At 42.6% G+C, this 12,575-nt stretch overlaps 1 protein-coding gene across 5 annotated transcripts in view; it reads left to right on the forward strand.

Annotated features, from left to right (window-relative positions):
- Nucleotides 1–1,122: 1,122 nt before the first annotated feature.
- The window catches only part of GEMIN5 (gem nuclear organelle associated protein 5), a 38,957-nt gene continuing 27,504 nt past the window's right edge, over nucleotides 1,123–12,575 (forward strand). For 3 of the 5 annotated variants that reach the window (XM_070414529.1, XM_070414530.1, XM_070414532.1), the window contains exons 1-9: nucleotides 1,123–1,350; nucleotides 2,397–2,557; nucleotides 3,235–3,416; nucleotides 6,219–6,370; nucleotides 6,574–6,693; nucleotides 8,641–8,770; nucleotides 9,941–10,106; nucleotides 10,944–11,156; nucleotides 12,064–12,149. In XM_070414529.1, coding sequence (XP_070270630.1) covers nucleotides 1,185–1,350; nucleotides 2,397–2,557; nucleotides 3,235–3,416; nucleotides 6,219–6,370; nucleotides 6,574–6,693; nucleotides 8,641–8,770; nucleotides 9,941–10,106; nucleotides 10,944–11,156; nucleotides 12,064–12,149 — 1,376 coding nt within the window. In that variant the 5' untranslated portion in view covers nucleotides 1,123–1,184. The remainder of the gene's footprint in view (nucleotides 1,351–2,396; nucleotides 2,558–3,234; nucleotides 3,417–6,218; nucleotides 6,371–6,573; nucleotides 6,694–8,640; nucleotides 8,771–9,940; nucleotides 10,107–10,943; nucleotides 11,157–12,063; nucleotides 12,150–12,575) is intronic. The other 2 variants (XM_070414531.1, XM_070414534.1) reach the window with 1 other exon arrangement.

The following is a 12,575-nucleotide window of genomic DNA, read 5'->3' on the forward strand; positions in this document are numbered from 1 at the left end:
AGCGAGCATTTCACTAAATCTCAGTATTGCTCAGAGCAATGCAACAAGGCATAGATTATCATTTTCCTTCCTCAAATTATTAAAGAGATTTAGGATAAGCTAGAGTCTCTTAGATAACAACTGGCAAAAACCAGTAGTCAATCTAAGGCTTTATGCCTCCAAAGTTAGTACCCCTACCCATATCCAAATATATGCGCTTTACCTCTCTGTGTTAAGATAGATATCTCGGGTTTCGTTTGCTACATACACCGGAGTGCCAGCTACCCAATGCAAGCAAGCAATGCCGGAGCAGGAGAGTGTAGTGCAGCAGTGTGAGCACCTGCCTGTCTGCGTTGGAAGGAAACCTCCATTCTTTTCCTCCGCAGCACTTAGCACATACAGTTTCACGGAGCTGGCACTCAATCAAATGGAGTCACTCTATTCTTCTTCTCCCTGAGTTACCAAGAACCCGGAGCCAGAATTTCCACCCAAGAGCACAAACTTTTTTTTTTTTTGAGTTCTGATTGGAACTTTTATCTATTTGTTAGATATCTTTGGATATATCCTTGTAGCTATCTTTCAACCTTTTCATCTCATGGTACACATAAACTAATTACTAAAATCCTGGGCACACCAAAAAATGTATTTTTTTTGCCAATCTGAGCAAAAAAAGGGGGGGGCATAATTTTGATTCATTCATATCGAGCCGCTGCTACTGTGTTGGCTGTCCTTATTTTTTTATTTGACAATCTAAAGGAAAAGAGGTCAATGCCCCTGACTAAATAGTCAGGTATTGCGTGTTTTAAAAATTCTTGCTGTCTCGGCACACCAGTGGAAAATCTCTGCTCTAAAAAGCATCTCCAGAGCTAGCGAAGTGCCCTCGCAGGAAAAGTTCAAAATTCCTTGGGGCGGCGTTAAGCCGGCCGAGCGGGAAGATGACTCCACCCGTCTAACCCGTTAATTATGTACTTCGACTGTAGGAAGCGAGAAAGCCTAACCCGGGGGCTGGGCTCAGGCAGCGACAGACCCCGCGGCGGCGGCGGCAGCAAGAGCGCGGTGCGGCCTGGGCCTCGGCGCGCGCCGTAGCAGCAGCGGGCCCGGGAGGCGGGGCTCCGAGCTGGCCCCGCCCCCTTCCCGGCCACGGCGTGGGGCTGCAAACGGTTTGTCCCAGTGGCTTCTTACCTCCTCCCCGGTGGCTCGTGATCATGGGCCAGGAGCCGCGCACGCTGCCGCCCTCCCCCAACTGGTACTGCGCCCGCTGCAGCGATGCGGTCCCCGGGGGCCTCTTCGGGTTCGCGGCGCGGACCTCCGTCTTCCTTGTCCGCGTGGGCCCGGGCGCAGGCGCGATCCCTGGGACGCCCCCATTTCGAGGTAACTCCCTGCCCCTGCCCCCACCTTTCCTGCACGTCTAGCGTTCCCTGGAGGCACCGAGTAGGCGTCTTCAGCCACCCCCTTCTACAGAAGGAGAAACTGAGGCCCCGGCAGGGAGAAGAGTCTGCTCTCAGCCCCTAAACGGAGTCGCGTCCCGATCTCCAAGACTGAGCGACACTGCGCTGTGGATGAGCGGTCCCGCCTCCCGGCGCCCTCACGAGGGACTGCTCGCTTCCCCAGGAAGTTCTCTCTGTCCAGACCCAGGAATTTTTTAACATCTATGGCCTCCCCCATCCCCGACCCATTGCACGTGGATCCCTTAGGAGCCTTCTTGGGGTTGGGGTTGCCTTCAGCTCCAGGCCCTAAGCAAGATCCTACAGATATGATACTCATTTCTGTGAAATGAACGAATGGAGCCAGGTGCCGTTAGGCTCCAAACTAGGTCTTGATTATACCGTGGGATATGGCATGCCAGCTATTCTACTCCAAACGATCTCTGGCCAGATCTAAGTAAGAATCCCATTTTTTATTATTTTATTTTTAAATCCTCACCCAAGGACATTTTTTCCATTGATTTTTAGGGAGAGTGGAAGGGAGAGAGAGAGAGAGACAGAGAGAAACACCGATGTGAGAGAGATACATCGATTGGTTGCCTCCCACATGCCCCTGACCAAGGCCAGGAGCCTGCAACCAAGGTGCGTGCCCTTGACCAGAATCAAATCCACAGGCCAACGCTCTATCCACTGAGCCAAACCAGCTAGAGCTCCCATTCTTCATTTGGGCTGCTCCTCAGCCTGTGAACTAGGCACATCAGGGAATATCAGCTGCGTTTTACAGTTGAGAGGACTGAGGCGCCAGGAAATAAAATGACTTGTCTAAAGTCACGTGGCAGAGCCAGTACCTGCACTTGGGAGTTTTTGACTGAGTCCCCGGATATTTTTGTTATGTCATGGAACAAGTGAGATCCCACTCAGCATCTAACAACAGCCTGATTCAGCCAGAAATCTCAGGTAGCACTTTAACCCGGAGTCTGGTTTTGCTTGAAGTCATAGGGGAGCTGGTGGGACACACCGAGAGAGTCTCCGGCTTCACGTTTTCTCATCATCCGGGTCAATACAACCTTTGTGCCACCAGCTCTGATGACGGGACTGTGAAAATCTGGGACGTGGAGACGAAAGCAGTTGTGGCAGAACATGCACTCCATCAGGTACCAGGGCTTACTGGTTTCTCTGACTGTTGTTACGTATCTGTGCCGCGCGTTCTTTTGTTTCAAGTGTAGGTTTTGCTAGCTCGTTTGTGCAAGTTAACTTTTACAATTGTGTTCATAAATTAAATAAGGAGCTCTATGTTGTAAGAGACATTTTTGGGAGGCAAGACTTATAAACCAAAGGTCAGCAAACTACACTGCTGCCTGTATTTGCAAATTGTTTTACTGTAATACAGCCAGTCATTCCTTTAAGGATTGTTCACAACTTCAGTATTGGCTGCTTGCATGCTACATTCGCAGAGTGGAATAGTTGCGTCAGAGAAAATGTGGCCCACAAAATCTAAAGTATTTACTGTCTGGTTAGGCTGCTGATATAAACTATAAATCAGTAAATGAAACTTGACTTACCTGTCTTTTGAGAGAATATTGGAAAGGAACACAGTTAACTTACTCTTAGTAAGAACTCTGCAGTAAGCTGTTAAAGAAATTATTTTAAATGGTTCTTTGATCCTCAATGGCCTAAATTCTTCTATCATTTGGTTAGTATAGTCTTGCTACACAAGTGGTACTAATAGTATTTATTAGGTACCTATAATGTGCCTCATACTGGTTAAAAACTGAGTGAAAATTCAGCATTGACAAGTGAGAAGTAAATATATTTATGTTGTGTTTTAAAGCATACAATATCAGCATTGCATTGGTCTCCTCGGGTAAAGGACCTAATAGTATCTGGAGATGAAAAAGGAGTGGTTTTCTGTTACTGGCTTAACAGAAATGACAGCCAGCACCTCTTTATAGAACCCAGGACCATTTTCTGCCTTACTTGCTCACCTCATCATGAAGACTTAGTAGCCATTGGGTAAGTAGTGTTCTATCTGTATTGATTATTTATTTGTGCTTATGCTCATATATTGCATTTGCTTTCCCCTCTCCTGTCCCTTTATTCCTCAAAGGAAACCATTTATAGGTGTTAACCACTTCCCCTGACCCCTTGGTGTCCTTTAGTCCTGTGACCTCCAGGTCCTACAATCTCTTCCACTCTCTGTTGTTAATTCCTAGGTTTCTAGGATAGCTTACTTTCCTCATTCTTCACATCTTCACCTTTTTCTCTGTCTTTACTTGCCCTTGAATATAAAATTTACTCCCAGAGAATCAAATGGCTCAGCTCTGTCTCTCTGGTTCTCAGCTCTCCCTCTAGGTTGGGAAAGTGACCTGGCATTGGGATCTGTCTCCTTACTGGTCACCAAGGTGGTTTCACACGAGCTGCCTGAGTGAGCTTCCCCTTCCCTCACCACTCTATTTACTTCTCTCCCAAAGATGTGCATTCACTCTGATTTGAAGACTGGATAAGCACTAGAAAGTCTGACTGGAGAGGATTCTAGAGGCGGGGGAGGGGCGTATAAGGTAGTAAAGTATACATGGAGACAATGTTTCCACAGTTTGTTTCCCAAAAATGTGCATAGACATGAACCCAAGAGGTATCCGGGGGTTGAGGGAATATTAGACAGAAGATAGCAAGGGCGTGCTTTTATGCTGATGAAAATGAGGCAGAAGAGGGAGAGCTTGTTGCAGGGGTGAACCATGATAAGACTTAGCCATTGGTAAGTACTGTTATGTCTGTATTGGTCACAAGTAGAAAGAGCAGCTGAGACTATGGAAATAGTGTGGGTAGGTTTGTAGATCTGTTGGAAGGGGCGGGTGCTTCATTCTGATGGCTTCTGATTTTCTCCATGAGGCATAAATCAGAAAGGAGATGGAGTCAAGTTCACGGTGGGGATGGGACTGGATGCAGGAAGAAGGTATGAAAAGTCATCTCAGAGAATAGGAAAATGAACTTACCGAGGGAAATTGTAGTCCCTGTTGAGTGCCAAGCTAAGGATCATGGTCATGACTTTAAACTATTCATACTAGTTAAGAAAGAAGATGGTTGAATTCAGCCAGGTTTGAGGTTTTGTGGAGTAAATACCTCTGAGAGAGAGGGACAAGAAGATAAGGGTTTTTAAAGGAGTGAATAGTAGTGAAAATGGAAGGGGTCTGTGGATCGGCAGTCTCTGTGCAGTGGGGGGCACTAGAGAGGGAGCAGAAAGGGTGGTAGGCAGGGGTCAGAGAAGGTTAAACCACACTGACCTTGAAAGATGAGCTGGAATTCACAAGAAGAGAAGAGTCAGGTACAGTCAGACACAGGATTGAATGAGAATGATTGTTTTCCAAGGACCTTCAAAATGGTGATTATTTCTTGAGAGCTTGATCGCCTGACTATTAGGTTACAGAACTTGGTGGTTTTCAAAGTCCATATTCTTTGAAGATTAACATATTCTATGATTTCATTTTTTTAATAAAGCTGTAATGAGGGAAAATTTTATAAAAGAAAACTAAGTAAATAAAGCTGTCACTGGTATTTTTCCCTGTAGAAGTATCTGTTAGGTAGGAAATGCAAATAGGTGCACACACTTTGGAGAGCAGCTTTGCATTTCTTAGTAAAGCAAAGAGGTGCATATCTTACATCCTGACAGTTTCATTACTAGGCATCAAACCAGAAATTGTCTTAGGTGTGTATAAGAACATAAATGGCAGCATTTTTTGTTTGTAATAGCTAAAAATGTAAGCCCTTCAAAATGAAAAGGAATAAAAAAGTTGAGGTATATTCAGATGATGGAGGACTACACAACAGTATAAATGGCTGGCCAGGAACAGTTACATGTGCCAACATGGCTGACTCACTAATAGAATGAGTTAAGAAAACAAGCTGCAGAAAGAGACCACATGATATCATTTTTATATGAAGTTTTAAAATCTGTATATATAAAAGCCTAAACGACCAGTTGCTATGACGTGCACTGTCCACCAGGGGGCAGATGCTCAACGCAGGAGCTGCCTCCTGGTGGTCAGTATGCTCCTACAGCCGGTCCTGCCCGCCTCTCCCCCCCCCCCCCCCACGGCCTGCCGGGCCTGATTGGGACTGGGCGATTGCCAGCCAGGCCGAGGGACCCCACCCATGCACAAATTCGTGCACCGTGCCTCTAGTATATGAAATAATTCTGTATTTTATTTAGGAATGTAAACAAAGAAAGGCTAGGAATGACGTAACACAAAATTCACAAATAGCAATTTCCCTCTAGGGAAGAAAGGGACAGAGTTTGGGTGAGGACTTCAACTGTATTGATAATTGTTTTTTCTTAGTCTGAGTGGTAGATACTTTGTGTCTGAAATACTTTATCACTTTAAAAAAAGCTGTTAGAATTTCTCAGCCTCTCTTGAACTCACTGAATGATATAGCCTTGGAATACCCAGATCTAGAATTAAGAGTTCTGCAGCTTTAGTTAAATTTCTAGTTGGAAAAGCAGGATTGCTGGTATAAAGAAGGAGTTTTTTTAGTGTAATTAGAGGAACTGCTGGACCCCTAAAAGAACTTAGAACGTAAGCACACTCCCGTTTGAGCTTTGTGCCAGGTAACGTGCACTATTACTATTATAAGAGTGATCATGGAGGAGGATTTGAAAAATCAGGAAACATAAAATGAACACTTTAGAAAAAGAACAAAGTTAATCGTTTCTTGTCTTCTTCTCCCCAACTCCCAATGCACTTAACTTTTAAAAAAGCACAATCACTTCTAAGGCAAAATTTTACTGGAAAACAAAATGTTTTCCAACTTGTTTTTCAGCTACAAGGATGGCATAGTGGTTATAATTGACATCAGCAAGAAAGGAGAAGTTATTCACAGGCTTCGGGGCCATGATGATGAGATCCACTCCATAGCCTGGTGTCCTCTGCCTGGTGAAGACTGTTTACCCATAAATCAAGAGGAAAATTCAGGTAGCCATCATTTAAGGAAGGGTTCTGTATTCTTTAGAGCTAAGGAACACAATGTGTAGAATTGTATTGTTTGAATTATATTTAAAATGTGACTTTTGCAGATCAGATATATGAAAGCTGATAGCTAAGATCCTGGAACCCTTGCAAACTATTTTTTCTTTAAGTGCCTGTTTCGTGTAACAAAATTACCATCTCTATCCTAGAAGAACCTGAACTTCCTAATGGGAAAGTTATAGCACAAACTCCAGTAACAAAAGGCTGCTACTTAGCCACTGGAAGCAAAGATCAGACCATTCGAATCTGGAGCTGCTCTCGAGGCCGAGGTAAGATCGATGTTTGATCATTTCTTTTGCGATATAACCTAGATTGGTCCAGGAGAGGCGTAAGTTGTTTATTCTGCCTTGTACTGAGAGTATGTCATCTGTCAAAAGCGGTTCCTTTACTTTTCTATGCATAAAGTTGTTTCCCAACCTAGCCTAGACTAGAACTCTGTGCTCCTAACATCTGGCTTTGGTGTTGGAGGTGAGGGTTTCTGTTACATTCATAGAAGGGTCGCTCTGTGGCATGGGGGATAAGATGTTTGTTGAGGCTGGGGATATTGGAACTTGACAAGGCCTTGATCAGAGGAATGGAAAAGATCACTAGAGTTAGAACTTTTTAAAATAATACGTATTTTTATTTATTTCAGAGAGGAAGGGAGAGGGAAAGATAGAAATACCAATGATGAGAAAGAATCATTGATTGACTGCCTCCTACACGCCCCATACTGGGGATCGAGCCCACAACCTGGGCATGTGCCCTTGACAGGAATCGAACCTGGGACCCTTCAGTCCGTAGGCTGATGCTCTATCCACTGAGCCAAATCAGCTAGGGCTAGAGTAAGAACTTTCAATGCACAGATGCAGAATAAATAATATACACCCACTGGAGACGTGCATATTTAAATGTAGAAGCTCGGTCATTCAGCTCTCCTAAGCATTTCTTTGAGCAGAACTTTTACCGTAAGATTGAGAGAAGATCCAGGCAGAGTGGATGTTACCTGTATAGTAAAAATCAAACCTTTCACTTTATAGCAGTCTATTTTCTCTACTTAAACCATAGAAGTTTTATCATCTGTCCAAATGTAAAGCAAGTAGCATAGTTAGGGCTTAGTCAGTGGTAGCTATTAGCATAATTTGGGGAAACAGAATGTTTTAGGATTTGTGGATGGCTTTTGGACATACTTTGGCTGATTCTCCCAAGTAGGGATAATATCAGGCTAAGACTCCATCCAGAAGGGTAACTTCTAAACTTTAATGATGCTGAGGAATAAAAAAATAAATAATACACTTATGGACAACTGTCTTCAATTTTTCTGAATCAGAATCTCTTGGGGTTGGGCCCCGGCTTATGAATTTTAGAAATTCCACCAGTGGTTCTGATACTCCGTAGAAACTAAGAACCACCGGTTAGTAGCATCCAGGGGTGGAGGGACTTCCCTGTCACATGTCAATGCCAGCTTTGTCGCCTTCGTTGGATTTCTTCACAGCTAGAATAAGGAACCCCACCCTCTGTCCTGCCAACTTTGGAGAATCAGATTGGGTTACCACCTGGGTGCCCTGTAAAAGCTTTGACTTAAATTAGCTAGACTAGTATTAACCACTAAGCATAATAGTGTTACCAGGAGAAAATGAGGTCTGAATCCTAAGTAACCAAACTGACAAACTTCTAAACCACAAACTATTCAGTACTTCCGTCTTGTCTGAGAGGAGTACGTCCCAAGAGCTCCACAGGACGCCTGAAACCTCAGATAGCACCGAACCCTATATAGACTTAGGTTTTTCCTATTCATACATACCTGTAATAAAGTTTAATTTATAAATTAGGCACAATAAGAGATTTAAAACAATAATAATTAAATAGAACAATTATAATGACATACTGTAATAAGCATGCGAATGACTTTGAGGCCATTATTAAGTAAAATGGATTACCTGAACACCAGCACTGTGAGACCACGGTCGTCTGTCGGACCACCTACTAAGTGACTAACGGGTGGGAAGCACATACAACATGGATACATTGGACAAAGGGATGATTCGTGTTCAGGGCAGGACAGCACAAGATTTCATCACACTGCTCAGAACAGTGTGCGATTTAAAACAGGAATTGTTATTTCTGGAATTTTCCGTTTAATGTTTTTGGACCATGGCTGCCCACAGGTTACTGAAGCCGCAGATAGAGGGGGTTACTGCATTGTGAGCTGCTAATGACTTTATGCTAATCTGCAGGTGTGATGACTTTGAAATTGCCCTTTCTGAAGAGAAGAGGAGGGGTAGACCCAACTGTTAAGGAGCGCCTTTGGTTGACACTCCATTGGCCCACGGATCAGCCAACACAGCTGGTATCTAGCTGTTTTGGGTAAGTCTTTTTCCTGGTCATGCCCTTTGACATGTTTTGTTTTCTTCTCTAGCCTCAGGAATTCCTAGACTTGCAGATGGAAAAAGCAGTGGCTGAGGCTTATATTATGATAGGCCATTTGTATTAGAAAAATCATGGGATCGATATCTGTGTTGTGTAATAAGAGAGTTGTGAAAAGATCAAATAAGTATAGCCTGGTGGGTAAGAATGGACTCTGAAGTCAGGCAGAATTGAATTTCAGACTCAGTCCATGACTTGCCTGCTGTGTATTCATGAGTAAGACCCTTCACTTTCTGAGCTTCAGTTACTTCACATATAAAAAGAGGAGGTTATAGTATCTCCTATCTCTTAGGATGATTAGAGCCATTCAGTAAACAAAATTTGAGTATCAGCTTTTAGTTGCTTGAGATAATAAAGTGAATTTAACAGAAAAGGCCCTGCTTTTAAATGAAATAATACAGGTAAAGCATATAGAAATCTCACCAAAACATTAGTCATGGCCCTACCCCCTGCCACCCTCACTGACCCAAAAAAGAGATATTATATCTTAAAGCCTTTGGGGCTATGCAATTGTGGCATTTCCTAATTAAAGCTGTTAGGAAAATCTGTTCAAAAGGTAGTCCAGCCGAAACCGATTTGGCTCAGTGGATAGAGCGTCAGCCTGCGGACTGAAGGGTCCTGGGTTCGATTCCGGTCAAGGGCATGTACCTGGGCTGCGGGCACATCCCCGGTGGGAGATGTGCAGGAGGCGGCGGATCGATGTTTCTCTCATCGATGTTTCTAACTCTCTCTATCTCTCTCCTTTCCTCTCTGTAAAAAATCAATAAAATATATTTTTTAAAAAAGTAAATAAAAATAAATAAATAAATTTATTAAAAAAAAAAAAAAAAGGTAGTCCAGTATAGTCCTATGGAGCAGAAAGAAGGAAAGCTATGATAAAGTACCGTTCTGCCTCTGATTCCTCCAGCTATGTGGTTCCTCTCCCCATAGGACTGACTCCTTGTTTTTGTGTGTGCTTCCAGAGATATCCTGTGCACACTTCAGAGTTGTTCTCTACTTACAGGAACAATGAACAGAAATTATTTTGCAACTGGGCCCACGCTCTGGCCCAGAATCTCTTCTTTCCAGAGGGCTTGTGAAAGAGAACTAATGCCTGTCCTTCCTTCGCAGAGGTGAATTGCTGCTGTGGGATCTCACTCAGTCTTGGAGACGGAAATATACCCTCTTTAGTGCCTCAGCAGAAGGGCAGAATCATTCAAGAATTGTGTTTAATTTATGTCCGTTGCAAACTGAGGATGACAAACAGCTGCTGCTTTCCACATCAATGGACAGAGATGTAAGGACAGCTTATTCCTGTGTTCAGCACGGAAAAGCGGTGATTTATGGCTTACATGGGATTAGAGGGCTTTTTCAAACCAGCCGTCAGTTCCATTCATACCCCACCTTACCTCCAGTTCCTATTTCAGTTACTGTTACCGCTTGGCACTAAATACAGTAACAGCAGAGAGGTAGGGGGCAGGGGAGGAACCACCAAGATGCCTTTTTGTTGAAGCAGATGTGATAAAGAAGAGTAGGTGTGTCCAGGGAAGGATATGTGAGATCATCTTGCTTTGGCTTATTATATCCTTGTCTGGTGAAATCTCTCTAAGGGAGAATTGGCTTTTGCCGTTAAGCTAGGCTCATTTGATAAACTTTTTCTCCCAAGTCCCTCTGTTACACAAGTTACAATTAAAAACAGCACTGCTCTTCCCATCGGTATGATACTGATATTTTGCTTTGTGAGATAACACTGATTTTTTCCAGTATCTTGAGACCATCTTTATTGCTTAGAGTTTGCCAAATGAGGAAATCACTGATGTGCTAATACAATAGAGTAGAAAGGCCACTGACCTTGTAAGTGGCAGGCCTGGTTCTGGTTTATTAATTGTATGGCTCAGAATTCACGTGACATCTCTGGGAATAAATGTATGCTAAGATCCCTCTGAGCTCTACAATTTATTATTGGTTTTTTGGGTGTGTTTTTTCTAAGGCATGCTTTTTCCAATTCCTATTAGAATAGTTAAATTACACTATCTTTGTTTACTCTCTAAACCCATCCTATTTGAAATATTGATTCCTTTTCCTGTTTCTCTGATCTTTTTTATATTTAGGTCTTAACTCTTCATCTTTTCAGGTAAAATGCTGGGACATGGCCAGCCTGGAGTGCTGCTGGACCCTGCCTTCCCTCGGTGGCTTTGCCTACAGCCTGGCTTTCTCTCCTGTGGACACAGGCTGTTTGGCCATAGGCGTTGGAGATGGCATGATCCGTGTATGGAATACAATCTCCATAAAGAACAACTATGATGTGAAAAATTTTTGGCAGGGTGTCAAGTCCAAGGTTACAGCGGTACGGATGCTCTCTTTGAGCTTACTATGAACTTATTTTCAAGTCAGTAATTCTCTTTAAGAGAATACCTTTTCATTTAAATGAACTCTGTTGAGAATCACAGGTTGTTCAAGGGTATTTTCAATAGAGTTTGCAACTGGGGAAAGTGAAGGATTCTCTCTAAACAAACCCATTATCTCCAAATTTAGGATTTAAAGTTAAAGCTTTGTTCAAGTTACCATGTTTTCTAATAGTAAGAAATTAGAAATAACCTGGATGTGCATTCATGGAAGATAATTATTAATTATAACCACATGGAATGGTATCAAACTATTAGAAATGACAATGCAGATCTTTATTTTATGTGAAAAGATGGTAATGACTCACGAAGAATGCAAATGACAAAACACAGAAAGCACATTATAAAACCACATGTATAAATTTTTTTTTTTTCCTCCTAAAGCGAGACCTCTGTTGTGGCCATTTAGTCTAAAAGCAATAAATGTTTCTCCACTCCATTCACCCATTTCCATAATCCATTGAACTACTGTTCACAATTTGTGGTGTGTCTTTCAAAATTTTAATATTAGGATCATATTTTCTAAATTGTTCTGGCATTTTTTATCCCCACTCAACAGTGTATCATGTACATCATTTATATGTTTGAATCTATTTTTGTTTTTTTCAATTGCATATATTGTAAGATTATTCACCAACAAGTTCAGTACTGGCAATGGGGTGTTTTGGGGGTGACATTACCGGTAACTCTCACTTTGTTTTTAATCCTTCTTTGTTTCTCTTTTAAATAACGAGAATTTGTAAAATTACAAGACACCAAGAGCAAGAACGTTTTCCATTTAAACGCCTGAAGGATAATCTGAGAATTCCCGTTACAGTCTGTCTCTTTCCTCATGTTTTTTTTTTGTAGCTGTGCTGGCACCCAACCAAGGAAGGCTGCTTAGCTTTTGGAACTGATGACGGAAAAGTGGGATTGTATGACACCTACTCCAACAAGTAAGAGAAAGAGATGATTCTTTGTTTAGGCCATTGACCAAAATGTCAGTGATGGAGTTTGAGTTCAGAAACCCGGACATGCATCAAAATTGTCCTGGAAGCATCTTTAGGAGTCTGGTTCTGAACTTCTTCCTGATTAGGAATATGACCGTTTGACTGTTCAATGACTATTATTTGTTACAGTTTTCAGAATTTGCCATTATAATAAGAACAATCTTTACTATATACTATTTTATATTAAGAGAGAGAGAGAGAGAGAGAGAGAGAGAGAGAGAGAGAGTGTGTGCGCGCGCGCGTGCGTGAGTGTGTGGCTCTGAAACTGAGGCTTAGAACTCGAGGTTTAATTTTAAAAATGTATTTTTCAGCTCTGGCCAGTGTGGTTCAGTGGGTTGAGCATCGTCCTGTGCACAAAAAGGTCACCTGTGT

This window comes from Myotis yumanensis, unplaced genomic scaffold (assembly GCF_028538775.1).
Source record: "Myotis yumanensis isolate MYYU_CA2020_CCGP unplaced genomic scaffold, mMyoYum1.0.hap1 SCAF_5, whole genome shotgun sequence".
Taxonomy (NCBI): domain Eukaryota; kingdom Metazoa; phylum Chordata; class Mammalia; order Chiroptera; family Vespertilionidae; genus Myotis; species Myotis yumanensis.